Source organism: Python bivittatus, unplaced genomic scaffold (assembly GCF_059951505.1).
Source record: "Python bivittatus isolate LINGU-HERP-01145 unplaced genomic scaffold, Pbiv_v1 ctg000690_np1212, whole genome shotgun sequence".
NCBI lineage: Eukaryota > Metazoa > Chordata > Lepidosauria > Squamata > Pythonidae > Python > Python bivittatus.
In genome coordinates, this window is record NW_028277096.1 from 5,941,670 (window position 1) to 5,969,157 (window position 27,488).

General features: G+C 42.9%; 1 protein-coding gene across 1 annotated transcript in view; it reads right to left on the bottom strand.

Moving 5' to 3' along the window:
- Positions 1–26,605, bottom strand: part of LRRC75A (leucine rich repeat containing 75A) — a 46,686-nt gene extending 20,081 nt beyond the window's left edge. Inside the window, exons 1-2 of the mRNA XM_088152428.1 lie at positions 25,290–26,605; positions 7,801–7,929 (exon numbers count right to left, since the gene is read on the bottom strand). Of these exons, the coding sequence (XP_088008554.1) occupies positions 7,801–7,929; positions 25,290–25,592 (432 nt within the window). The 5' untranslated portion in view covers positions 25,593–26,605. The remainder of the gene's footprint in view (positions 1–7,800; positions 7,930–25,289) is intronic.
- Between the last annotated feature and the right edge of the window lie 883 nt (positions 26,606–27,488).

Below are 27,488 nucleotides of genomic sequence, written 5' to 3' on the forward strand. Positions count from 1 at the left end.
GGCCAGATTCCCTGGGCCCACCATCCACTCCCAGGGAAGTAATTAATTACTCTATTGGATCAACCCCCTACTGAATTTGGGCATGAATTATTTATCAGGTCCTGTGAAATATTCATGGTGACCTATTTTACATAACAAGGCAGGCCCTTGCTGTAGGTTGCCTAGTAGCATATACCTATGGGTTGAAAACCTGATCAGGAAGTTTTTTGGAGAAAGGGAATTGACGTTTTGGAGAACTTGGCTTACAATTATAAGACATGCCAATATTATTCTCAAGGTTTGTTTGTTACTGGTACTTTTTAAAATTAAGCTTAGCAGCCACTCACCAATCTTTCTCTCTTGCATACATCCTTGACACTTGTTCCCAATTTGTAATGACCCTAAGCAATTTCGAAGTCCTTCAGCTAGCGAGTTCAAGTATTCTGAGACTGAATTCTCTAGGCACTTGGCACAGCTGTGGATAGTAATATCTCCCAAATAATACCTCCTACTCATATACGCTTTAGAGCTTACCCCTCCTAGTGCCCAACAACTCTTATTTTGCTCAAATGCACTGATACACAACAGCACTTAATTAAGTGTCCTCAAGTCATGTCGACTTTTAACACATGGATAGATTCTCCCCAGAATTATCTGTCTTCAATTTGGCCTTTTAGATCTCTCACTGGTACATTCACTGCTGCTGTAACTGAAGCCATCCATCTTGCCTCTGGACGTCGTCCTTTTCTTTTTCCCAACTTTTCCAAGCATAATGGACTTCTCAAGGGAGCTGAGTCTCCACATAATGTGTCCAAAATATGATAGCAAAGCAGCAGAGTGTTGTGGATCAAGCATGGACAACCAGAGGCTCACAAGCCCCTTGTTTAAAGCTCTAGCAGCCTCTTCCGACTATGACTACTAGAAACTGAAGGCAGTGTCTTCCACATTTTTTGAGGTCTGAAACAGATGAAACAATAGTGTAAGCCCTAACATTAAAAAAATGCTACAGTATATCTGAGACATGTTTGACTCTTGGTGATTACACAGACATGCCATTTTTTCAGGTATTAGATGGAAGTGGGTTTATTGTTACTTTCTTTTCTCAGATTTTTTCAACTTCCCAGTTTGATGTACATCCACAAGATTTCTAGCTAGACTCCCATCCATACTTAAAAATAAAAAAAATCCTAACCAGAGGTCCAGTTCTGATAGCTTGTGACATTCAGTTTAGTGCTGCCACTAAAGCTCTAGGCAGGTATGTATATATGCATGCATGTATGTGTGTGTGCATGTATGTGTGTGTGTGTGTATATATATCCTATTGATTGATTAAATGCCATCAAGCTGTTGTCAACTCTTAGTGACTAGATAGATAGATTTCCTTCAGGAGGAACTGTTCTTAACCCAATCCTTTGGGTCTTCCAATAGTGTATCCATTGCCATTGTAATTGAGTCCATCCACATTGCTGATCATCCTCTTTGTCTCTTTCCTTCTACTTTTCCCAGTATTAGAGCCTTCTCCAGAGAGCTAGGTCTTTGCATAATATGTCCAAAGTGGGATAATTGTATTTTGTACCTCAAGTCAGAACTCTTAGGTTGATTTATTTGATGATCCATTCGGTTCTTTTTCTTTTTTTTGGCTGTCCATGGTATTCTGAGGAATCTTCTTCAACACCAAAGTTCAAAAGTGTCACTACTGTTTATCTGGCTTCTTCAAAGTCCAGCTTTCATTTCCATAGAGTGTCCCAAGGGATTTATTGCAAGGTTCTGATCTCTATAGGTATAGATACATCATGGCATTTGAAAATCTTTTCCAAGGCCTTCATGGCTGCTCTACCAAGTGCTAGTCTGTGGCATATTTCTTGACTGCTTGTTCCTTTACTGTTAATGGTTGATCCTAAAGCTGTCTACCCACTTCAATATGATATCTTCATTGTCAATTCCAAGGCTGGTTGTTTACCTATTGTCATTTGTTTGGTCTTTTTTATATTTAATTTTAGTCCATTTTTCCACTGTTTTCCTTGAATTTTATTATTAGAGTTTGCAGATCCTTTGTGTTTTTGGCTATCAGAGCAGCAGCAGCAACATTGTGCAGGTTATTGATGTTTCTTCTTCCAATTTTAAGATCACATTCATCTCCTTCCAATCCAGATTCCACACACACACACACACACAACATACGCATATGCAGCATATAGAAGTTCAGCTTCACTGAATATGGAAAGGCCTTAGACTGCTGACTGTGTGAAGATATATAATGTCCTTAGGAGAATGGGAATCCCAGAATATCTCATTTTCCTCATGCAACAGGACAGGAAGCCACAGTCTAGACAGAACATGGAGAAACAGACTGATTCTAGATCAACAAAGGAGTGAAACAGTATTGTATACTCTCTCCTTATGTATTCAGCATATCTGCTGACTATAAATTGAGGAAGGCTGTACTGGAAGAAGAAAGGGTTAAAATTTAGCAGGTAAGCTGGCTCTCCCAAAGGGTGGCTGTTCTTCAAAGGCATCCAGGTTTTTGAGCAGTAATGTCATCAGTCATTTTCACCTCCCCTTTGTTTTCAACAGGTATTGTCTTCTAGTCTTCTCTTTTTTTCTCAGTGAGTGAAAGACTCCCCCACATTCACAGGTAAATATTTGGAGAAAAACTAGTTTTCCTATACAGACTATAGCTGATCCACAGAGTGAAAGTAAAGTGAGCTCCGAATCCTGGTCAAATGCATCTATTTCTTCCCCTCTCCATTACAAAAGAGAGATTCTACTGCTCTTCTTGACGAAACACTGCCCGATGTTCTCAGGATGGACTTTAGTTCAATGACAGAGATTCTTCTTGGCGTGCAATAGGTTTCAGGTTTAATGCCTGCCCTTTCCAGACAGAGCTGGGAAACACTCTGGTCTCAGACCTCGGATTAACTGATTCTAATCAGCACCCACACAGAAGGGCCATTGTTTGACTAGGCATAAAGCCGTTTCCCACGTTCCTATTTTATATCAAGAGAAGTTGTCAAATTTATCACCAAACATATCCAGTACGTTCTTAAGATTGTTACACTGCATATCTGTCATGGAATATGACACAAAGCAACAAAGCTAACATATAAGCAACTTGAAACACATTGTTATACACGCAAATTACAATTGTATCTTATACTGCCACTTTGCTCTACCACTTCCTGGGAAAAAGTTTCTACAAATGCCTGTGATCTGAGATACCTCAAGAAATTCCAGATCCCCATCCTATAACATCTTATTGGGACACAGACACAGACTTAGTTCCTTTTGCCAGGAGCACCTGGGAACCTGGTGTTATGTATCAGCACAACAATGCCATCACAAGCATCTCCTCTTATTAACAATAATCTTGTGAACATCCCACCACTGAACTGGCACCTGACATTTCAGAGTTAAGTGGAAATACTGAGAAAACAGAGAGGAGAAAGAGTGTATAATATCTGATGCCTATCAAAGTCAAGTCAGGGACAGGCAGCACTTAACCAACTTTGGCTGATCTTGAAAAAGCTAAACAGGGTCAAATCCAGTGATTAATGGACAGGAAACCATCAGGAAATCCCCAAATTGTAGAGTAGACTAGACAGGCACAAACATCCCAGAGAAAGCAATGGCAAGCCAGTTGCCAAGAAAATGTAGTCACCAGGAGGTGAGTTCAACTTGAGGGAGATGTTACCTTTTTCAAAATCAGAGTAAATGCAAACATTCCTTCCTCCCCTTTATGATAAAAGCAACAACAAATGGAGCAACTCATAACTGATGGGAATCAAAATCTGGGATCTTCTACAGAGTGTCCTAAAAGTCTTAGTGCAGTTTTAAGCTTTAAAACTTTTGGGACACCGTGTATTTGTCTTTACATTTTCCTGCACTCATTTTCCATCATTGCAGGAGCCAGAGCAGTGTTTCTCAACCTTAGCAACTTTAGGATGCTTAGACCTCAACTCCCAGAATTCTGGGCTAGAGAACTGCTGAGAAAGACAATGATTAAAAATGAGAGTTAAAAATCTGATACAATGTTCTTCCTGAACATCCAAGTGCAAGTGTTCAATGCTCTCACTGCCAAAGCCTAAAGAGAAATAGTCCAGTCAGCAACATAAGCAGATTCCTTCTCTATAAGCCAGGGTTCCTCAACCTTGGCAACTTTAAGAAGGCTGGCTGGGGAATTCTGGGAGTTGAGGTCCACCCGTCTTAAAGTTGCCAAGGTTGAGGAACCCTGCTATATGCAATTGCACTCATAGCAGAGGCAAGCCCTAACATACTAAAAGGTTGATTTAAGTCCTGGCGCTTCTGTGAATATATACAAAACATGTACTGAAGATTCCATTTTCTTTTTTTTAAACAGAATGATATACAGTATAATTAAATAGGCGCCACTAAGTTGGGTTCCACTCCTGGTGACTGAATGGGCCAACGCTCACTATTTCAACCTGTTTTTAGTATATAGCACTAACCTGTAGCGCTTCCAAAACAGTCTTAAATCTCTTTGATTCTATTCATCCATCCATTCCCCCTTTTTTCTACTTTCCCTAATCTTGCCAAGCATAATCATTTCTTTCTAGACTCACATCCACCAGCCTCATATGTGGATCACAGTATGCCTTAAAAAAAAAAAAAAAAAAAGGAAAGAGAACACACTCTACTTTAAAATGAAGCCTTAATTAGCCCATGGGAAAACAAAAATAAAAATCCATATGGTCTGCTTTCCTGTTTAAGTAACAAACCATGGGGGTTGGAGGAAATCTGCCTTGAGATCAAGCATGGTAAAAATATTGCTATGCTACAGGAGACAAAGATCACCACCGGGCCCAAAAAAGTGCTGTTCTAAAGCTAACTACTCATTTGAGTAATAATCCAGCTGGTCAAGTATTGCAATTTGTATCATTTTCACATTGCAAACATCTATTACCCACACTGTTAGGAAAAATGGGAGAGTTTCTAAAGCTAAATAGTAATTCAACTACCCAGAAATGGCTTTGTTTAGGGTAGCTGTTGTATTCAACCTCCTGAGAGATTTGCAATGGGTGCAATTAATTTCTAGTTATCATCTGAATGCAGCACCGTCAAATAAAGAGTGATTGAACTATTCAATAAACTAAGCCCATTAAAAAAAAAAAACCTGGTGGAACTCATTTCTAAACCAATGAGTTTTAGCAATCATTATTATACATTTCTGCTTAAGGAATGCATAGGATTGCCTAGCAATCAGGTTTTATCATATGCCTTAGCTTGGAAATGTCTTACCAGAGTATGCCAATTTCTAAAAATCGTGCCCTACTTGCTGTGCGTGCCCCATGTGCAACTTTCCTTTTGCTTTCCCCCCTCTGCTCTAGAGCAGGGTTTCTCAACCTTGGCCATTTTAAGACGTGTGGACTTCAACTCCCAGAATTCCCCTGGGGAATTCTGGGAGTTGAAGTCCACACAACTTAAAATGGCCAAGGTTGAGAAACCCTGCTCTACAGCATCTAAAGGCACCTGCTGTATTAAGTCATTCATTTATCCCAAATTCAATTTGCTCTTCAGCACTTATGCGCTTAGTCCTTGTGGTAGGACAGAATAAAAAATATTTCAAGCATTTAGGGAAAGCTCATTTCCATGTAATTGGCACTCAGTATTGTCAGGAAGAAGAAAAGTTCCAATCATCGTTCTGCAAATGTAGAAGAACCAAGGATTGCCCAAGAGGGAAAGAATCAATACAGTGGTTACCTAGTCACATTCCCCCATTATATTCTTAAATTAAGTGAATTCAGGTGGCAATTATTCTTCCAAAACATCAATAAAACAATGAAGGGAATATCTTTCTCCACAGAAGAGCAGCTTTTTTTCACCTGTTATATGGACACAGCAGGAGAAGGTCAGGCTAACCCAGTATGTATCTGTGTCTTGGGCGGGAACATCTCCTTGGTCTAAGGCAGTGTTTCTTAACCTTAGCAACTTTAAGATGTCTGGACTTCAACTCCCAGAATTCCCCAGCCAGCATAGCTGGCTGGGGAATTCTGGGAGTTGAAGTCCAGACATCTTAAAGTTGTTAAGGTTGAGAAATACTGGTCTAAGGCAACATTCTGAGGCTGGCAAACATTCTGAGAGTGTTGAAAGTGTGTCACAGGCACTCTTCCCAAAAGGCTGCTGTGGAAGGCTTGCCTAGTCACCAAACAGCTGCCAGAATGGACATGACAAAATGGTCTTTCCCCAGAAAATGGCAACATTGCTTCCTAGCCCCAGAGCATACCTCTGCCTAGATATCTTCGGGAGATGTGTGTGCATGGAACAGTTCCAGCAACAGCCTTTGGCTGCAGCCAATTACTAGTTTTATGTTCTAAGAATGTCTATAGGAAAAAGGAGCAATTATAGAATGAGCGAGGCCCAAACAAGGCATCAAAAAATTGGAACCAGGCTGCGATAAACCCTTAGAGTTTCTCTCCTGCATGAAAAGGCCAAATCCTGCCTTCAGAAGCAGTTGCAGAAAAGCTAGACTATCCTTTGGAGGCAGGTGGTTGACGCTTGTGAAAAATTTCCAATGAGAAATACAATCTCATTATAGAAAACAAGCAATGAGTATCTAGAGAAAGGAATGCAATATCCCAAAAAGGGGGAAATAAACCCATTAAGAAAACAAATACAAGCACGGAATTCCCAATGGCAAATAATGCGCAGCTCCCATTAAACAACAACGACAACTCTGCTAAGAACAGACTTGAGCTCAGATATCAGAAGGAGGAGGGTGGAGGGAACGTCCCTATTTAGGTCTGCTTCTGCATAAACCATTCAGTCAGAGCCACAGAGAAGCCGTGTGCCTTGCATACACCCCCGGATATTTTGCAGTTTGAACAAAGGCAAATTCTCTTCCAAGTCAGGCTCAACATCTGGTAACTTCATGGAACATTCATGTAGTTTTCTTGGCAACAGTTCAAGAGTGGTTTCCAATTGCTTTTTTTTAGGATGTTTTTTCAACTTCTTAATCTAGCTAACCTACAACCTTGGTATTTCTTGGAGGTCTTCCATCTAAGCACTAAATAGGTCTGGCCCTGTTTAACTTTGCAAAATCAACTAAGGTCAGTTAGATGCTGCCACCTAACTTCTGTGGATTGTATAAGAGTTACTGTGATAACTCTTGTTGTGGAATGTTAGATGTCAGATGAAAAGGCTTATCAAGATGACACAATGATTGAGTTCACACGCACTTATCCTGATTTATAATTTAACCTAGTTAATACACCAAACCATAAACTAACAAGACAGACTGAATTTGCACTTTATGGTAAACAATCCATACATAACGACAAAGTTAATGATAACTGCACATAGTATGTTGTGGGATGTAACTGGTAGTTCTTCATCTGACCTGCTTAAGTAAGTTCTGTGGATACAACTTAACTTTTATTAGCTACCATAGTTAGAGTCTTTCCTCCCTTGTGTCAATGCCCTTTTTTCTAACATAAGCTCATCTTTTTCATCCATTTTGGTCCAACAGACTTTCCATCACGAGCCCAAACTTTTTGCCCCATCTAATCACAACTACTTCCAATCTCAGCAGCCCTGATTGCAAATACTCCTCTCCCAACACTGCATCCACCAGTGGCTTTTAAAACGTTCCTGGACAGTTCTCTGCATCCTATAAACCCAGCCCCAGAATCAGTTTCTGATTCTCCACTAAGCAAGGTGGAAAGCTGAGCAAAATGTGAGCCAGTTCTCAGAGGAATCAATTAGCAATTCCTGCTAAGGGATGTGACCTCTAACATCCCTTCTGGGCCAGGCAGCAGTTTTACTCTTTCCTTGAACAAGGCCAAACAACTGCAAGTGGGCACTTACTGGTTTTGGGCAGTGGATGTATCTGGCAAGGCTGATGATCAGGTCGTGGGTGATTGGATCAACGAGGTTTCTGAAGCTGGCATAGCGATATAAGACATCGTCCAATGAAGTTGATTCCATTCCCAAATCCTGCAGAGGAACAAGTAAATAAGCATTTTGGAGACATCTGTGCATACTTAGCTTCCTCAGTGACTGGATATATTGATGGGTACAGCCCTACAAACAGTCACAGTCCCATTTCCACCACATCCAACTCTTTAGGGTTTGAGATTCTCCAGAAATAAGAACTCATACAAACAAACATATACATGTACACACACACGCCCTTGAAGATGGGGAAAGAGCCACATGCCATTGGTTTGGTCAATCAACCCACCAACTTGGGGGCCCTGGTGATGTCTTGCATAGATGACACTCAGCCTGCAATCATGCAGTATACTTATCCTGGTTATAGAATTAACCCATATTCTGGTCACACAATACTGAACCATAACATACTAACATACTACCCCACTGGAAAGTAACCAGGATACTAAATGGCCTAGTTAAGGATGTTGTATGAATGTAGCTTCTATGTAGCTGAACTGGAATTGTCTGGAACAAGGAAGGGTCTTGGCTAGTATTCTCCCTCCCTCATAAGTCATACTCCTTAGCTTCACAGAGAAAAATATAACTAATGAACTTTTCTCTATGGGCTGCATTAATACCCAATCACTCGCTTTTCCCTCTTCTAGCAAATTCGGCAGCTTCCCTTGCACAGAGTGCCTAAACAGGCATCATGAGAAGATAAGAACTCCATACAGACCTACTGTTGTTCCTGTAATGGGGATCTTTTTCATGGCAGGATGACTCACACACAACGTAGGTCCTAGCTAGATATATGAGCATTTCTGTTCTCTTTGCATTTCTGTAACTGAAGCAGAATAAGCTATAATTTAATTTATTTACTGCTTATATTAGTCATTTTCAAGCTGGAGACCCTCCAAATGTAGTGCCATTCCTCAAATCCCCCAGCCAGCATGGCCAGATAAATCTCAACATATCTGGAAAGCACTGGCTGGGAAGAGTGATTGGAATTAATATATATCTGTCCTGACCTTCTGGTCAAATTTCAAGTTTCAGTGGATTAGCTTGATTCTAACATTGTGAGAGAGGGATAAAAAATTCTCTCTCTCCATATTAACTATGTATGCAATGTATGACTTTACGTATCTCTATCATGTCTCCCCACTAACCTTCCTTTGTTCTAAAGTAAATTGCTCTAGTTGCTTTACTCGTCCCTTGGAGAAGACTTGCCCCTGATAATTTTGCTCGTCCTTCTTGTATCTTCTTCAGCTCTAATATTCTTCTTAAGCTGTGTTGACCAGAACCACAGATTTATAGAAGTTCTGTTTTCAGTTATCTTTCTAGTGATTCCAAGTATGGAATTTGTGTTTTTTAAGGCAGCTGAACACTGAGTATATATCTTCCGTGAGCTGCCACTGTGACTCCAAGATCCCTTTCCTGGTCATGCAATTCCTTATTCCTGAGTTCATCTCCTTCCCAACCAGAGCACTTCAATTTTCTCTGGATTGCAGTCCAAACCAAGACTAATGTAAAAGCAGCCACTGTCATTGCTACAAGAGGAAATAATGTTGGCTTTGAAGAGGCAAAACAACCTGAGCAGATATGTCTGACTCTTCTGCAAGGCTTCCATGGCAAGGTGAACAGTTAAGTCTGGTAACAGACTTTCAGCAACTGTTTGGGTTTAAGATGAAGTGGGAAGGAACAGTCTTTGTTCATGGCGGGGATTGCACTTGGAGAGTTCCTTCAGAACTACATAGCCTAACTTACTTTTGATGAGAAATTCAATACTATTCAGCCTTTTGAACTGGTCTAAGATCCTGATTCTTCTATACCACTAGTACTACTGTATATCCAGAGCTTTACCCATGGGAATGGTATCAATTCAGGCAGAGGCTAGAAACAGCTATATATCCATCAAGCAATGAGATCATTTCCATATCCATTCTTACCAGTCCTGGCAAATTTTCTCCCTCCTGCATGGAGCAAAATACAAAGCAAATCAGACCTGAATGGGCCAATTTGCCTTTCAGAGTGAGTACATAAGCTATCATTACTGGCCAACTTCCCCTCTTGCGCTACATGTGCAAACATATTATTGAGTCTATTTGGAACATTTAAAAATGAAATGTGTATGAGGAGATTCTTGACAAAATTCAAAAAGCAACTATTTTATGCCTATTTAACTGACAGATAATTTTCTGGAAGTCTTCAGCAACATTATAGTTATTGATGCAAGCCCTTCAGGCCCACTGTGTTTGTTTTTTTAGGCAAAGCAATTTTGGTTCAAGCCATTTGCAAAAACTCTCAGAAATGGAGGTTATTCAGCAGGAACAACAACATACAGCCTAAGATCTTGCTTCCTCCCATAATGTAGTATGAAGCAGCAATCAGGGGGTTGTCTCTTTACAAAACATCCTGCTTTTAACTGTCTCATCAGCTAACCATTCTATAAAGCAGAAGAGAATGATGGCAACTTTGCTTACATAGTACAAGCTGCTTTTTGGATGCAGTGCCCTGCTGGATCAGACCCCTAGCCCAGCTAGTCCAGCAGTCTGTTCTCACAGCGGCCAACTGACTGCACAAGGAAGCCCGTTAGTCTGCCAGCAGATGCCCTTCAGAGGCAGTCACACTGCTACTGGCCCCCATGATGATCTCTTGCATTGTGATTAGACTTGTGAAGATGGTTTACGTAACAGCTTCTTTACTGAAATTCTTCCATGGTGGGGAGAATTGGCAAGGCCAGGCATTAGCTACTGAGTTGGTTTGCCAACACAGGCCACTGTGACTAGGAAACAAGTTCTCTTTACTCTTCTGAACTGCCTTGAGAGGCACATGATGTTTGTTTTTTTTTTTTTAATCTGCTCTCAGTCGTTACCGACTCTGCAGTGACTGCTTGGACGAGTCCTTGCAGTTTTCAAGGCAATTGTTTTGGAAGTGGTTTGCCAGAGCCTCCTTCCTAGGGCAGAGCCCAGCTGGCGAGCGCAGGAGGCAGGGTTTCTGTTGCTTCGCGCCCTTTTCGGGCGTGTGTGGTTTTTTGCGCTTACCGGCAACTGCTCCTGACTCCTTTTGCAAGGCGCTGCACCAGCATTTTTCCTCCCACCGGAGTGAGAGTCCCCATTTATCTACTCACGTGAGTTTTCGAACTGTTGGGTTGACAGGAGCTGGGGAGGAACAGGAGCTCACCCTGCTAACGCGAAGGCTGGACTCGAACCGCTGAAGCATCGACCATTTCTGGCCGGCAACTTTCAGCGTCATTAAGCCTGCTGCGCCACCGCGTCCCCTTTGATGTTCTTTAGGATGGTGCAAAAAGGAGACAAGACCATAAAGCTCAAGGTCAATTATTGTACAATGTACATTCACAATATGAACAAAGGCAAAAGCGGACAATGTGCAGTGGTTAGAACTGAAGTATTTCCCCAAATATTTTCCATGTTTCATAAGTGTATTAGTAACAGATGGCAACTGCAAATACAGTATTAGATTAAGATAGCAGTTTTAAACGATTTTTTCCTTAAGTGGTTATCCTTAGAAGATACGTGAGGGAACTACAGTGCAAACCGGCAATTTGCTGATGTAAATTTCACCTGGAAATTAACTTGATTTGAGAGAATTCTTTAATTCAAATTTTCCCAAAATCTACACCATTAGCAGTATGTTAAAACTACAGAAACAATATTGAAATTTAAGAGTCATCTGACCATTAATATGGAAGGAGTGGAAGGCTTCTGCAGTCAAGAGGTAGAAAGTTGGGGAGGAGAAGTCAGCCCAGTGGCACTTGATGTACAGGGTGTGTCAAGAGTCCTCTGTCCTCTGCTTTTTAATATTTATATGAAGCCACTGAGAGAGGCCATTCAATGGTTTAGGGTTTGGTATCATCAGTATGTTGATGTTATCCAACTCTATATTGCTACTCCAGACCATGAGAGAGATGCTGTCAAAGTTTCCTGATGTCTGGAAGCTGTCAGAGTCTGGAGGGGAGAGAACAGACTGAAGCTGATCCTTGGTAAGTTGCTATTGATACACTGGGGTTCTTAGATGCTGCCAGAGTTGTTCCTAGATGGACAAGCTTTACCCATGAGGGAGCAGATTCACAAACTGAGGATTCTTCTGGACTCACAGCTCCCACTGGACCAGCAAGGAGAAGTGGTTGCCAGAAGGGCCTATGCTCAGCTTTGCTGATGTACTGGTTGTGACAGTCCCTGGGGAGGAGGACCTGGCTACAGTGACTCTTGCCCTCATCATCCATCCACCCCAGCTAGACTAACGTAATGCACTCTACTTGGAGCTGCCCTTAAAGACTACTTGGAAATTGCAACTGATCCAAAATGCAGTGGATCACATACTTTCTGGTTCCTGGCACTGGGAGGACATAACACTAGTTTTGCAGACCCTGCATTGGTTGCCAGTTGGTTTCCAGGTACAATTTTTGACAAGACCACCTACCCCAATCAGTACCAGCCTGACTGATCAGATTAAACAGGAGAACCTGCTATCAATCTCACATTTTCAGGGGGAGAAGAGCTGAAGTGAGAAGGTGCTGCTTTTCTTTTGCAGCACTGATGCTGTGGAACAGCCGCTGGGTGGAGATTAGACCAGCCCGCTCTTTGTTGACATTTCAAAACTGTTGAAGAGGGAATTGTTTTGGAGTCTTCCCCTGATTTTATGATGCCATGTTTCACTTTCAGTTGTATTGTCTTTGCGGTTGTTTTTGGCTTGGTGCTGTTTTTTATTGCCATTATTTATAAAGTTTTGGTGTAGTTTTAGATGTTACTGTGGATGTTTTAAATTGTCTTTTTATATTCTATAGTATGCAGTCCACCAAGGGTCTTTTTTATTGCAATGAGATGGAAATTAGTTTAATAATAAATCAAGTAAAACACTTAAATCAGAGGATCACAAATAACACAGGCAATGACAACTGTAAAATCTGGTCAAATTTGGCAAACTACAATAGTAAATACATAACTTCTATAGCTTACACATTTTGCATCTCTCTATTACCAGGAAGAAAACATTTTTAAAAACTGAAATCTCAGATGATCAGCCCATCAGCTTAGATAGGAAAATGTGTTCTGAGAAGGCAAATGTTGTTGCTAAAGAATATATTCAAGCTTATCATCAGAAGACCTTACAAGGACTGTGTGGTGTTAAGCACAATCTGAAGTGCCCAAAGAAAACAAAGTTATAGATAATGCCTCTTAAACTGTCCCTTTCATTAATTTCTTCTGAGCTGTTTCAAAGCTTCCAAAACAAATTACATGAAAACAGAGTCAAATTTTCATCCCACAAGTTTTTGAATGCTTGAGCAAAAACATCTTAGGCATATAATTAAATTAAAATGGCATTTAGGAAACAAAACCGTAGATGGGAGAGCACTTTAACAGGAAACTTTGAAGCTGGGCTGCTCTGAAGGACACTAAGACACTTTTAAAAATGCCTTTAATTAAATTCCAAGAGAGTCAAGCTTAATTACATCCTGCCTTTTTGCATATTTTTGCCTTTTGCAACGACTTTCCTCACAAAGTTGGGATAGCTAAATTGCCATCAGGAACAATGTCAGTCAGAAACATAAAACAAATTCCACAAAGAACACCAATTGTACCAAGCTCTCAAATGTTCACCAGCTGCTCAATATTATGGTAGACATATGATGGTTACTTCCATAATATCTAATCATGCTTTGGCAAGCATTCACACTGAATGCTTACCAGAGCAGAAAGGCAGGATATCAATCAGATACAAATAAACAACTGTATGTTTATGATTTCAATCCAGGAGGTGCTCCTACCATGAAAACTATCTAACAGTTAGGCGTGGGAACATAGTGTTGAAGAGGGGTGGAAATGACACCAAGAGAAATAACCAAAGCCATGCAGAGGGGAGCAATGGTAATACAAGTAGCAGTGGCCTGCAATCTAAGAGTGAAACAGTATCTTCTCTCCCATCTCTGATGCGTGTTGAAGATTTTTGGTTTTCTTGTCATGCAAGTCAACAATGAAGTGCTCAAAACTGTGGGAAAAGACGAAGGAATGTAGGCATAAAGCCACAACTGCCACCAGGACTGGAAGTTTCCTTTCCCAAACTAAGTGCTTCTGGGGCATCAGACAATGAAATGACTCCTAGACTACTAGAATGGGAAAAAGCACTCATGACAAGTTGTATAACAAGGAGGAAGAAGTTGTAGCCTCTGTATCCTCCTGTGACCACTACTGGTGTCACAAGTTCTCATCATTTTGAAGCAAGAAGCACATAAATCTCTAATAAAAAAGATGTATTAGGAGCAACATAGTCTAAAAAGCAAAGGAATATCCCCATCCCCAGACCCATCCAATGTATATAATTGATCTACCTTCTATGGCCCTCAGGCTTCTAATAAATGTTAAGGGAAACCCCTGGCCTGCAAAACATTGCCCACCCCTGCTGGACAGGCAGTTTCTGAGAGCTATGGAGGACTGATGGTTGCCCACCAGTGCACTAAAGCAAAAACTAATGATAAACCAAGAAAGGCTACCCATAGCTATAATCAGAGTTTAAGCAGAGACAGTGTAGTGGTCCAGGTGTTAGTCTGGGACTGATTCAAATCCATCCTCAGCTGTGAGAACTCACTGGGTGACTGAGCCAGTCAGTCTCTTTCTCAACCAGCCTATCTTATAGGGTCACTGTTGTGGGAATGGAATAAAATAAAATGAAGGAAGGTCTCCGTATAAACTGCCTTGAGCTCCTGGAGGAAAGGTGGAATATAAATTTGGCAAATAAATATAAATAAAATAGTGTGGTTTTGGTTAAAACAGTACAAGGGAAAAATACTTTTCAGTAGTTCTCTTGGCTTTTTGAAAATCTACATATTCTACAGTACCTACACATTAGGTACTGTATCACTAATAAATTAGAGTAGGCACAATGCCTGTATTAGCAACAGCTCACTTCAGGATTAAAGCAAAACATCTCTTTCAAATCAGATTAGGAGGCCCATCTTGTTCCATTTATTACACATTACATTCAATACCCAAGGGTTAGTCTGGAAGAGTTAGTCTTATGATAAAGGATATTATCAAATTTGCTTTTCTGGAATACATCTAAAAGCAAGCTTGTTGAGTTGCTATCACACAGACTTCTTTTAGCCAAGTTTACTGAACAAGTCATAATGGCCTGTTAACAATAATTAAAACTACTGGGACATAATATGGCCTTTCTCAGCCTGAGCACCTTCCATACATATGGACTTCAATTCCCAACATACTCAGCAGTGACTATGTTGAGAGGCAATTCTGGGAGTTGAAAACCACACATTTGGAGAGTATACCAGTTGAGAATTACCACAATAGGTGAGTCACACCATGCCACACCAGGGTCTGCACATTACACCAAGAGTATACATTTGGGTTTAATATGAATTAGGTCTCTGGCTACATCAGTGGATGCAAATGAACTGGCTGAGCTAACAATTAGAAATTCCAGATTGAAAACTTGCTGGTCCTACAGAGGACTCTATGCTGAATTTCTCAGTAGTAGATCTAATAGCCCTTTTACTAAATTCATGTTTAGTATGAATTAATTTATTTTCAACTGCCAAAAAATTCACCAGGCAACTTTTCAGAACTTCTACTAATATATGGAGTGGAAGAGGGGATGCAAGAAAACAAAGGATCTCAAAGTTATGTGTGTATTTATTTGCTAGAGGGGATTATCACATCTGGACCCTGATTCACTGACTTTCTCATAAGAACATATTAAAATTTAAAACATATGCTTAGCTTCCTATAGACAACAACATGGATATAACAGAAAATCTCACTCTGCTCCTTTGGCTAGTTAGTGCTTTCAGCTTTCTAAGATTTTTTTTTTACTAGATGTCCAGAGGCAGAGCAGGATCACTCTATGCAGAAAGGGCAACAGAGTCAGCTTCCCATGCCAAGAAACCAAGCCAAGCTAGGAAAGCTGAAAACAGCCTTCAGAGGGAGGGAGTATTAAACAAATCAGCTTTAAGATAGGAAGACTATAGTAACCAATTCCAGAGGGATAGATGTGTTTTTGGTGGGTACATTTGGATGACACCACAAGCCAGGCTTGTGGCTTAGCCTGGAATGTGCCAGGTTACGCCCTCTGCTTCCCCTGTGCACAGGCCAATGTACTGGCTGAATTATTACTCATTCTGCAAGCTTGTCTTGCCATGTTATTTGCTGCATACTGCTCAGGCATTGTTCTGGTGTGTGTGTATGCACCACACGTAAGTACTTCCTTTATTGTACTTGTGTGTGTGCATGCACGCATGCACAGAAATACATGCACGCAAGTACATCCTTTATTGGATGCTGGCTTTCCGCCCAAAGTTTGCTTTTCTTTTTGCTCTTCCATCTGAAAGACTTCAATTTTGGGTCACTTATTTGATCTAGTGCCTGGGGAGGAAAAGCACATTGGCCTTATCTCTGAAATAACTCCAGAACAAAGACCTAATTGTTAGTTATACAAGCCCTTCAGGACAGTCGAGCCAAAGAAGCCAGAAATCACGCCTCTCTCCCCACCATCATGGTTTCTTCCAACAGCATCAGCAGCTCCTTCTGAAGTCACATAGGGCAAAAAGGAAGATAGATGCCTATGGGGGCAAACAGAATTTTCCCACCTAATACTTTAAACTCCCGGATTTGTTTCCATAGGAGGCATAGGTTTACAGTCACAGATATACTGTGGTGCAAGCCTACCAGAGAATTCATGACAACAAGCCACGTGGTACGAGGCAGAGGATGAAAGCATGTTGGACACTAGCAGAATCAGGTGTTGCCAGGTGGCAGATGGTGGTGCTACCCCACCGCACAAACCAACAGGAAGTAGGAAGTGCAAATGAAGGTGGCTCAAGTGCTCTAGAAACTTCCCAAAGCCATCCTCCCAGTCAACTGTAGCATGAATAAGAGCAACATTTACTTACTCTTTCACTTCCTGAAAATGGTTAGCTCCTGAACTTCTGCAAGTGTTGGCAATTTTCTGTGTATGTTTCACTCTGGTCACATTTGGTGCCCCAGGGCCAATTACAGTACCAGGGCTCTTCAGTTCTCCTTGTAGTTTCTGGAGCATCCTTACAGCACTCAGAACTGCTTAAAATAGCTCATGTGATATAGCTTATGACCACCCCTTTAGATTCTACAGTAGCTGGACATAACAATGATTACATTCATACAACCCACTGAATCACATTAATGAATTAGGTTCCTAAACCATAACCTCATTAAGTGAACTGCATCTGAGCAATACACTAAGCCACATACACAACAATAGCCAAGGTTAACATTAGCCATGCTTAACATTTTGGCTGAAAACATTTTCTAGGCTTTACCTGACCCAATTAAGCATGTTGTGTGAACACAGCCTAACTGTGCCCTCTGCTATGTACTAGCTTGTCTCTTCTTTTCCTTAATGTTAGTCTAGTAAAGGGCTCCCCCACCCAAGGGTGTTATATTCTCATTACAGCCACAAATCGTTTTACAAGCAAGGACTTCTTTAGTAAGTGCGGCTGTTTACAGCTGTCCTCAGCTGGGCATGCAATGGAAGGCAGAGGGTTGTATATGGTCTCCATTCAAACACAGGAGACTCGCCCACCCCACACCATGAGCTTTTTTCCTACATTTCAGTGAAATGTCTCTGAAAGAGTTCCAAACAAGGTAAGGTGTCCCTATGAATCCTTTTCTCAGGCAGAGCCTAGCAGAATGTTTATCAAAGCAGATTTAGATCTGACGTAGAAAAAAGCATATGGTCCACTCCCTCCTGGGATTATATCAAATCCAGATCCATGCAGACAGCTCAGAAATACAAATTCTTCCCTTCACTGATTCTTTCTGGCCAGCCAAAAGCTAGCATGTCTAGGTGAAGATGGTTTTAAAAAACAGGAATTCTTCAAAATGCCAAGATGATCCTTACTGAGGTGCCTGGTCTCATGCCCCCAACTCAAACCCATCTTCTCTAGCAACTGAAGTGGTTCGTATTTTATCACGGCCTATTCCTTCCACAGGCATTGAGAACAAAGGAACGGACACAGATGAGCAACAGGTAAAATCTCATCCACAAAACCTCACTCCACAAAGTGGACTGCGATCCACAAAAGCTTACGTGAAAATAAATGTATTTGCTAAGATGCTCCAAGACTTTAGGTTTGGAGGGGGAAGTGGGGACTGCCACAAGAGGCAAACCCAGCTACCTTTTTAGAATCACTGAGGGAAATTGATTCTTGCAACGCAGAGCCAAGAGTGGAACAAAGCATTTTTTGGGCACCGGTGAAAAAAGCGGGATAAAGCAGGAAGCCAGAGAGGTCTGCTATATGTGGGGAAAGAACAAGGAACTGGTGGGCAACTTCCTACAGGAAAGGGCAAGCTCAGACCAGTTTGTGACTTCAGCAGAATCTTTTTTTTTTGGGGGGGGATTCAGACAATATTCCAGCAGATTCCCCTTATTCTCTGTTATGTCATCCAGGCAAAGTCTGTTCAGTCCGTTCAGCACTGAAAGATAACCTATTCTGAAATGTTGGCACTACGGAAACAAGAAAAGGAGTGGGCAGGGAAGGATATCAAGCACTTTCAGAAAGATAGAATTTGAGGGGAAGGTATGAAAATATAGTCACAAATCTAAATTTGATTAGTTCACCTGCATGCACCAAATTTTGGAGCAGAGGCCTAAAGTTTCTGCTCCTACTGCAGCATTTTTGCATATCTACTCAAAAGAGAGTCAGACACGAAACAGAAAGAACTGGGTTCTCGCCCACCTTCAGGCCACAGAACCACACTGAGTGACCATGGGCCAATTACTCTCTCTAAACCCAGCCTATTTCGGATAATTTTTGCTGTGTGAAAAAATAAGAGGAAGGACTACAATATACACCTGAACAAACTGGTTCCTAAAGCCATGGTTCAGACTTCAGCTGCACAAAATAAGGGTGTCTCTAAAAGTGCACAGAATGACAGAATAACATAGTTCATCCTACACATCTTTTCCCCCACATTTGCTGCAAGGACTGCAGCAGAGAATATGGTCTTTAAGTGTTTAGGATTAAAAGAAAGATCTTTGTGAGCAGAGCATGCAACATATAGGAGAGATGGTGCCATGGTACAAAACATTTACTTTCTGAAATGACTAAGCAGAATCACCCTATATCAACAAGACATAGGTATTTTCTGCAGTGTTCTTCCAGATTTCATGCTAATCTGAACTCCTTGTCCATATACTGTTAACACTGTCAATTGTAACAAGCACCTTGGGAACTATATTGTGTTCAAGTATGGTAGGAGCTATGCAACTGGTGTACAGTCTCCAGTAGAAAGCCATGCTTTTCCGCCCTAAATGCCCATCTGGCAATTTCACAGAAAAGCAGTTGTCCAACCATTGCATTTTTTCATGTAGACTATGGATTACGCAACATATATTATGCGTTTCCTTCTAAAACATAAGGGGACAGGAAGATGAAATAGCTTCCATGAAAAACTTCCAAGGAAGGAAGAAAGACTGTACAATCTGTCCAGACAGCACACTCCCACACCAAACAGTTCCTGACTAACGTTCAACTTGCCTGTTTTCCTTGCAAATTGCTGCATCTTCCAGAGATACATGCTGGCCCTGAAAACCACCATTATGCCCTCTATGGCCTGCAGTCTAACCCTCAGGGCTGGTGTTTCTACTTGTGGATTTGCTGAGAACTAGGGCTATACGTTAAACAAATCCTCACTGCACAAGTGGCTTCCGTAGGTTTGGGGGGCTTAATTTTAAACAGGAGAGATTAATTTACAAGTGGCTGCAAGTCCAGCTGCAGACTGAGTACATGTGAATACATGTACATATGAAATCGCCACTCAAATTAAGACTTTGCTCCTATCCTTTCTTAACCTCAGATGAATTCTGAATCCTTCTCCTGGAATCAATATTTGTTCCTGTCACTTCCACAGCATCATTTCCTTATTATCTGCCTCATCTAAGTGCCTGATCCTTTTATTTCATGAGGCTTCAACAGTTCTATCTTTAGCTTTCTTTCCACCCTGATCCCTTCTTATCCTCATCTAAGAGCTTCCAAATGCTACCACTTTCGCATGACTTCAGCCAAGATGAATGGAATGGTAGAAAACCAGTCCACCTAGCAACAGGCAAGCTGGGCTTCTGCTCTCTCTTCTCTCCCCCTCACCCCCTGCTCATCAGCAATTTTCCCCAAGAACACAGAATTAACGCACAAGATACTGGGAGCATCTTCCAAGAGGCATCTGGAGGATGGTGGGATTTCCCTGCTCTGTCTCACATTGTATAATTGCAAAATGGAACAGAGCCAACAAAAATCCCTTCCCCTTTTAACATATTTTTTATGCAGTCTCTGCCCCCCCTTCATTTTATTAGGAATCAATATTTTATTTTCATCTCTTGACAGAAGGCAAGATTGTAAAACACTGTATAGGCTTTCCAAATTATACATGCTTTGGACTGGACCTTTTTAACTCTGGCCTGCCCAAGAGGTGAGGGGAAGGGGCACCCAGCAGCCGCTTAGAAAGAACAGATTGCATTTGCCCAAGCATAAGTCTTTCTCAGTCTATGAGCAAATATTAAGATTATATGTGCCAACTGCTTTGCAGGGTGCTACTTCGTATGGGTGGGCCAGTTTTCTCAAACTTTTAGACATTCCACACCCTGGAATTTTCCACAAATAAAGGAACCAATTCCACAGCTAGCAGACACCTACCTGTGTCATTAATGGCATTCTAAAACTTTGAGGAGCATTGAATATAGAGGTGAGATTTGAAATATGATGCTGGCAAACTGCTGTGCTGTAATCAGCAATAATAGAATGCAATCACAGCAGGTATAAGAAGACCTGCAAAACATGAAAGATTCTCTCCAACTGCGGATTATTCCTTCCAAGCAACCATCAAACACCAGGAATCATAAAACCGAATTACAGTAGCCCCGTGGCCACTCTATAAAGGGAAAAGGGCCATGTAAGGGGCAACTATGCATGGAGTTTGCCACTACTGGGGGGTTGAAGGATAAAACAAAATTAAAAGACCCACACACACACACACCCCTTGAATTCTAAACAGCTTAGGTGAGGAGAAGGCAACTTATGCCCCGGAGCACCAATTTGCCCACAGGCACCTTCTATGGTATTTGCAAGCTCCTTGCTGCAAATTATTTCTTTTTTAAAATCTTTCAATTAAAAGAAACGAAAGCTTGGCATGCTACAAAGCAAAGTCACTGCATCCAGCATTACTTCCAAGAAGGCATTTGGGCCCCCACAGGAATTCTTAGAAAATAGAACTGATGAATGGCTGCAGCTTAGCGCTTTTCTTGGGCAGCGTGCTCGTCGGTTCAGAAAAAAAGACAAAGGTGAGCCAGAAGGGAAGGAAGATGCTGGAGAGCTGTCTTGCAGTCTTACCTTTTGGAAAATGTTTTGTAGCTGGCTCTGTTTACTATGACAGCCCCTCTGCAAATGCACAAATATTCCCTCTCCCACGGAGGCATTTTATTAGCAAATGATAACATGTGCCCCCCAACCATTTCCTAGCCTTCATCTCAATAATACTAAAACACCTGTTGTATCCAAGACTGGGTTCTACATGAAAGGAGGAGAAGTATTTCTACAGAATCCATCTTCTAATAGTCAACACAGAGTCCCTGTAGTGTAGTGTTTAAAGGGCTGGGACTTGGACTTCAAAGACAAGGAACAAGTCTCGATTCAACTACAAAACTCACAAGGTGAGTGAACTGGTCGCTGTCCCTCAGCCCAACCACCTCCCAGGGTCGTTATGAGCATAAAATGAGGGGAGCCTTTCATGTACACCAAGGTCTCAATGGAAAGGTGTTAGATACATGCAATAAAAAACACATAAAAGGAAATACACTTACTCAGACCTCTCTCACAGCCTTAGACTAAGAAAACCATTAAGTCCGCAACAGGCTCCAAGAAAGGAAAAGGGCATGATCCACAATATAAATATCAATACTTATAGGTGATTAAACATATACATTCAATTTAATATATATGATTCTCATCTGTTTGCATGTAGACTGAAAAAGGAAGCAATTCTTAGGCTTAAAGAAGAACCTTTGATGGCAAGCTTACCAACCACTGGACCCCACAAAGATACAGTAATCCAATCCCCATCTTGGTCAATTGCCCCCAGAATCTTGGCTAGTATATTTCATTTCTGAGTAGCAGTGTGCAATTAGACTTCCATGGCTTGAGACCAGCGTAGCTGAGCAAATACTTACAGTATAACACACCAAAATGCCTGCAAATTGCGATAATCAGTGGAGACCAACCAAAGTAAGACAACTGGAGGAAAAGGCTTTCTGAGACATGGTGTTTGGTTTGGGGAACATTCTGGTATTCCTCTGGGGCAATGGGCCTTTTAGTTTTCCCGAGTTTTAAACAGCCTGTTATTTTTCTAGATGTTTTACAGCTTTTGTGATTCTAAAATAAAGACTCCCTTAAATGGAACTTGATGCCTAATGACTACATAGATACATCCCTATAGTTTTCTTGGTAACAATATGGCAGTGCTTTCCAATTGCCTTTTTTTGGATTGTATTTCCAGTCTTCAATTCCACTTTTGCATTTTAGTGCAGTCTGGAGGGGGAAACATCTATCCTAGAACTGCTCCTTAAAGAAACTCAATAAATAAGGCATCTTCCTAAGGAGCCATTTCCAAGCTGAGCTCAAGAGACCATCCAGAAAGGGGTTTTAACGGCAGGACAATCGAGAGATCCGGATGCCTCTGACGCTGTCAGCTATTGTGGTTCCCACCAGAACAGAGCCTGTTTTGTTAATACTACCATTTGTATTCTCTCTCTGGAACATCCAATTCATCTAAGCTGGGTGACCCTTTGGCTAAGATTTCCCAAAGGAACAAAACAAATTAAAAACAATTCCTGCTCCTGGAGAAAGCTGGGAACTGTACTTTAAATGGGAGAGGGGCAAGCAACATCCAGCCAGGAATTCTCAGCACCCAAAAATGATAACTTCCATAGGTTTGGGGGGCTGGGGTTAATTTCAAACAGGAGAGATTAATTTAATTAACCCAGCTTAAATGTACCGTATTCCTGTGGGGCTCCTCGCATTGCAACGGTGCAAGGAAATATGCCAAGTTATCCACAGGGCTCACTAGGCCAGTTCAGACTCCCTTTAATTAATTCTCAGCAAATGTAATTCAATTACTGCCAAGAAACATCGGGCAGCACATTTAGACATGTTTGTTAATCTATCGACTGTTGCAAAAAAACAAAGGAAAACAAAAAAACAGTTATACAGGCATTTGCATTAGATCTTGGCAAGTGTGGCTGAAGATTCGTCCACCCCAACCCCCCATCTGTCCACCTAATATACAAATCATCTTCCAAATTAGAGTCCTCTCTCCCGTACACACGCTTGCAATGTAGACTGGACTACCTTTGCTACTGCAGAAAAATCTGCACGCTATGAATCACTGCATCCAGATTAGAGAAAAACCGGAACACATCAGGTAGTGAGTGCCAGAATTTCTCCCTGCCAGCTGCAGAACAAAGTCAGTCACATACTTAAGATCATTGCTACTCTTTTCACATACCAGGTCAAGTGATACACCTCGACAGGCCACATCTAGGGGTCTCACTGAGCAGACTGTGCAGTCCAACTGCTCTCAACTCCTTCCTCCAATCCATCTGCCTAACAAAATGCTATGCCCTGGCTCTGGACACTTCCTTTATTATTGCTGTGCAGAGGTCCAGATTCGAAGAGAAAAAGGTGATCCAAAGGACCCATAAACATGCATGAAAGCATCTGCTGGAAACCCTGTAAACTGTCTTTTCCTGGAATCGTGCGACAGCTGCAGAGGACAGCCATGTATGCCCAGGAAAAGATATGGCATCTTTAAGGAGCTGCCAACAGGTGCTATATGTGCACCCACGGGTGTTCCGAATCACTTTTCCCTTCAAGGATCTCTGCACAGCCCTTAAAGGCCATACAGCAAAAGTATCCCATATAATTCTTTCCAGGGGTCCCCAAGCCCATCAGCGGTAAGGGGACAATGACTGAGCTACAACTTGCTTATCCATGCTTTTCTGAATAATACATTGTGCCACAGATGTATGTTTTAGACACCACAAAGCTTGGTTTGCACAGCACAATCTGGTTTAGTAAAAGACATGAACCCTGTCAGAAACTTTGAAGAGAATCTTCTTTTCAGCTCCCAAGGTGACTTAGCTGGAGTTTCACCATAACTGAGACCAGCTCCTTAATGAGAAGGACCAGTCAATTCCAACCTACCTGGATATCTTTGCAGAGCAAGAAAACATAAAAATGACCATGCAGTGATAGAGCTGAGAACTGAACAGATGCAAAGATCATTTTGAAGAGACTTGTGACAAAGGAGTCATTCTTTATTTGCTCACCTCGTCACACAATCCTATTTCGATCTTACAGGTTTTTCATACCACTTAGCTGCTTGTTTCTTCAAAGCAAGCAGCACATATGAAGCAAATCATTTCGGACAAGACTTTCCTCCATTCCCTTGTCATAGATCAGGAAATTACAAGGCAGTGAGGAATAAGTCAGCTCAAGACCACAGTTTAGAATAGATGTAAAAAAATAGGCAGTCCTTGGGTATTCATCCAAAATTCATCAGTCTTAAGGTTTGCTGGCTATACTTGCCTGACATGCTAAACTGTAAATAACCAACTGCACTTTAGCACAGTATCTAGTGCTTCATAATTAGCTCCTGGTCCAATGTATTGCATAAACCTTGTGGAGTTGGGTTGGACAAACCATGGTTAGGTTAACCATGAATAAGTTTGTCATGTGAACAACAACTGAATATGTGTCCTTTGTTGGAGTTGACAGAATACATTATCTTCTGGTGGCAACTTAAGAACCTTGGAAATACATCTCAGAGCTCATGGCAAACCATCTGTGAAAGCACACTGGTCCAACTTCCTACAACATGTGGAGAGCATTCTTTTCAGGGACCTCCAGCTCATCTTCACTCAAAATAAGACATTCAAATCCCCTCTGAAAATGCCTTCAAGAGCTCCCTCCTTCAACTGTACCCTTGGCTTATGCCCAAGAACCTTCCTGGCTCCAAGTCAAATGGAGAACTTTGCCAATCTGCCACCTTAGGATGCACATATCATATTGGCTAATGCCTCTCAGCCAGTAGCTATGCAAATTTAGTCACAACCCACTCCTAAGCTCTCATTCCTAAACTCCTCCACTTCAGTGAGCCAAACCCCGACTCCATGGGTGGGTTGGTTAGAGCAACTCTCTGGCTTCCTTGGCTAAGTAAATGCTAAGAAGCCCAGAACCCCTTATGATGCCCAGTAGGAACTAAGCTCCAGTACCTGCCTCCAGACATCTGTTACCACTGCTGGAGTACCTCCCCCCCCGCCCCCCCGCCGGCCCCGAGATTCCTGCTAGGATCCCACCCCCTTACCTGGCGCAGGTGCTTCAGCAGATCGGTCGCCTCCTCGTGCTTGCCTTGTTTCACCATCCTCAGCATATCTTGGATCAGGACGATCCGGCGATGGTATGGGGGGAGGCCGCCGCCGCCGCCGCCGCCAGCCCCCTTACCAAACTTTTCACTCGATCTTACCACGAGGGACGCCAAGAAGTTTCCTCGCTCCCGAGAAGGCAAAATCCTTCGGCGACCGGCGGAGAGGGGACCTTGGGGGCTGCTTGTACTACCGCTACCGGTGGAGCCGGACAGCGAGCAACCCTTGGTCTGTTTGGCGCCCATGCTGGAGCAAAGCCCACCCTTCCTCGCCCCCTCCCGGCCTTCAGGAGGACATCCTCAGCTGCTGCCCGCGAGAGAGAGACGCCAACCGGAGCAGCCGCAGCGCCGAGAGGACAGAAAGGACAGCGTCTCCGAGCATCTCCTGCCAGCACAGCGGATGGATGGATGGACGCCCTCTCCGGTTCCTCACCCGGGGCGGGCTGCCTACCAGCCTGTCTGCTCTCGTCCTTCCACCCTCTCGCTCAAGAACCTTCCGCGCGCCCGCCCGCTAGCTTCGGGCGCAACTTCAGGGAAACTGTTGCACATCCGGACCGAGCGCAGAATGGGCGTCGCCGGAGCCGGGAGGAGGGCTGCGCGGGCCGGGCGAAGGGCGTCGCAGCCCAGCCGTCTGGAGCCGCCGACGGCGAGCGAGCCAGGCCGTCTCCCTCCTCCTCCGCTACGATCCGCCTCGAGCTGCAACTGGGCTGGGCCAGTCACAACCCCTTCCTGGCTGGTCGCGTCTCTGTCTGCCTGCCTGCCTGCCTGCGCGCGCCCGTCCTTCTGGCTATCCTCCTCGCTCCGCCTGCCGAAGGGGGCGAAATGCACAACCGCCGCCTCCTGTTGTGCCCGGGAGCACGTGACGAGCGTCTCTCTGAGCACGTGCAGAGCGCGCGTCCTCTCTGGCGCGAAAGGAGCCGAAAAACATCTCCTTTGGGAAGGCGGGGGCGGGAGAGGGAGCGACTGAGCGGGTCCCAGCTCCGCTTCCGCTGCCAGCGAGCGAGCGAGCGAGCGAATGCCTTCTGCCTTCTGGCTGCCCGCCACTCGCCATCTCCGAAAAGTAGCGTCTGGAGCAGCTGCTGCACCCGCTGCCCTCGCGGTCCCTCGAACTCCCGACCCGAAGCCAATTCCCGCCGCACGAACATTGGATCGGGGAGGCGGGTGGGGCTGGAGCAGCAGCAGCGAAGGCCTCTGTCGAGCGCTGCCCTTCTGCTTGAAAAGCGCCTTGAAGCTCCCTCTTCGCGTGGACGTAGTAGCCGCTCGGGTCTGAATGCACCGTCTCGGGGGGGGGGGGCGCCTGCCAAGGGGACCTTAAGGCAAGCGGTGGCACGCTGAATAACTCACTGGTCTTTTAGGTCCCGTTGAGTTCGGACAACCCGCTAAACCCGAGTTACAAAAAAGTAGGTGCTCTGTTCGCATAATACGTTATGCTGAACCAAATCATATTATCAGATGGCTTGGCTCACACAGCATGCTGTGTTATTATTGGTTCCCCGCGAGATGCTTAACCAAAATTACCCAAACTCAGTTTAGCCTACTGAACTCAGGCTATCCAGTCTGTGCGTATCACTATCGATTGCATTCAGATCCTGCCTTTTCTCTGAGACTCAGGTGGAGGTGGGAAGTCTTGCTAATTTTATTCCCCTACCAGCCAGCCTCTGTGGTAGCTTGGGCTGGGAAGTTGGCTGAAGTCAGGGAATTTTGTGGACAAATTACTATTTCTCATCTTTTAAAACTAAGAAGTTCTATCTGCGGTCCTGGAAATAATGCAGGATGTTAAAACCAAAGAGTTTTCCTGAAAAGCTCCTTCAGAATAGTGTCTGCTGTTCTGTGTCTGTACCTTAATGGTTTAATCTGACAAATCAGTGGGCCACCATAACACCACTTTAACCTTTTGATGCCTTCAGGTCAGTGTTAACTCCTGGTGGCTGCCTGGACACGTCCTTGCAGTTTTCTTGGCACAATTTCAGAAGTGGTTTGCCATTTGCGTGGCTAAAAATTGGATTTTTTTAAAAAAAGAAGCAGATTTCTTCTAAATCTTCTTAGATTTCATTCAGCATTTCTGTGTGGTTTAGTGCTCTAACTACTGCACCAAGTCTTCTCTAAGATACTTACCTTTCAGTCTCTTACAGTTTTTAGCTT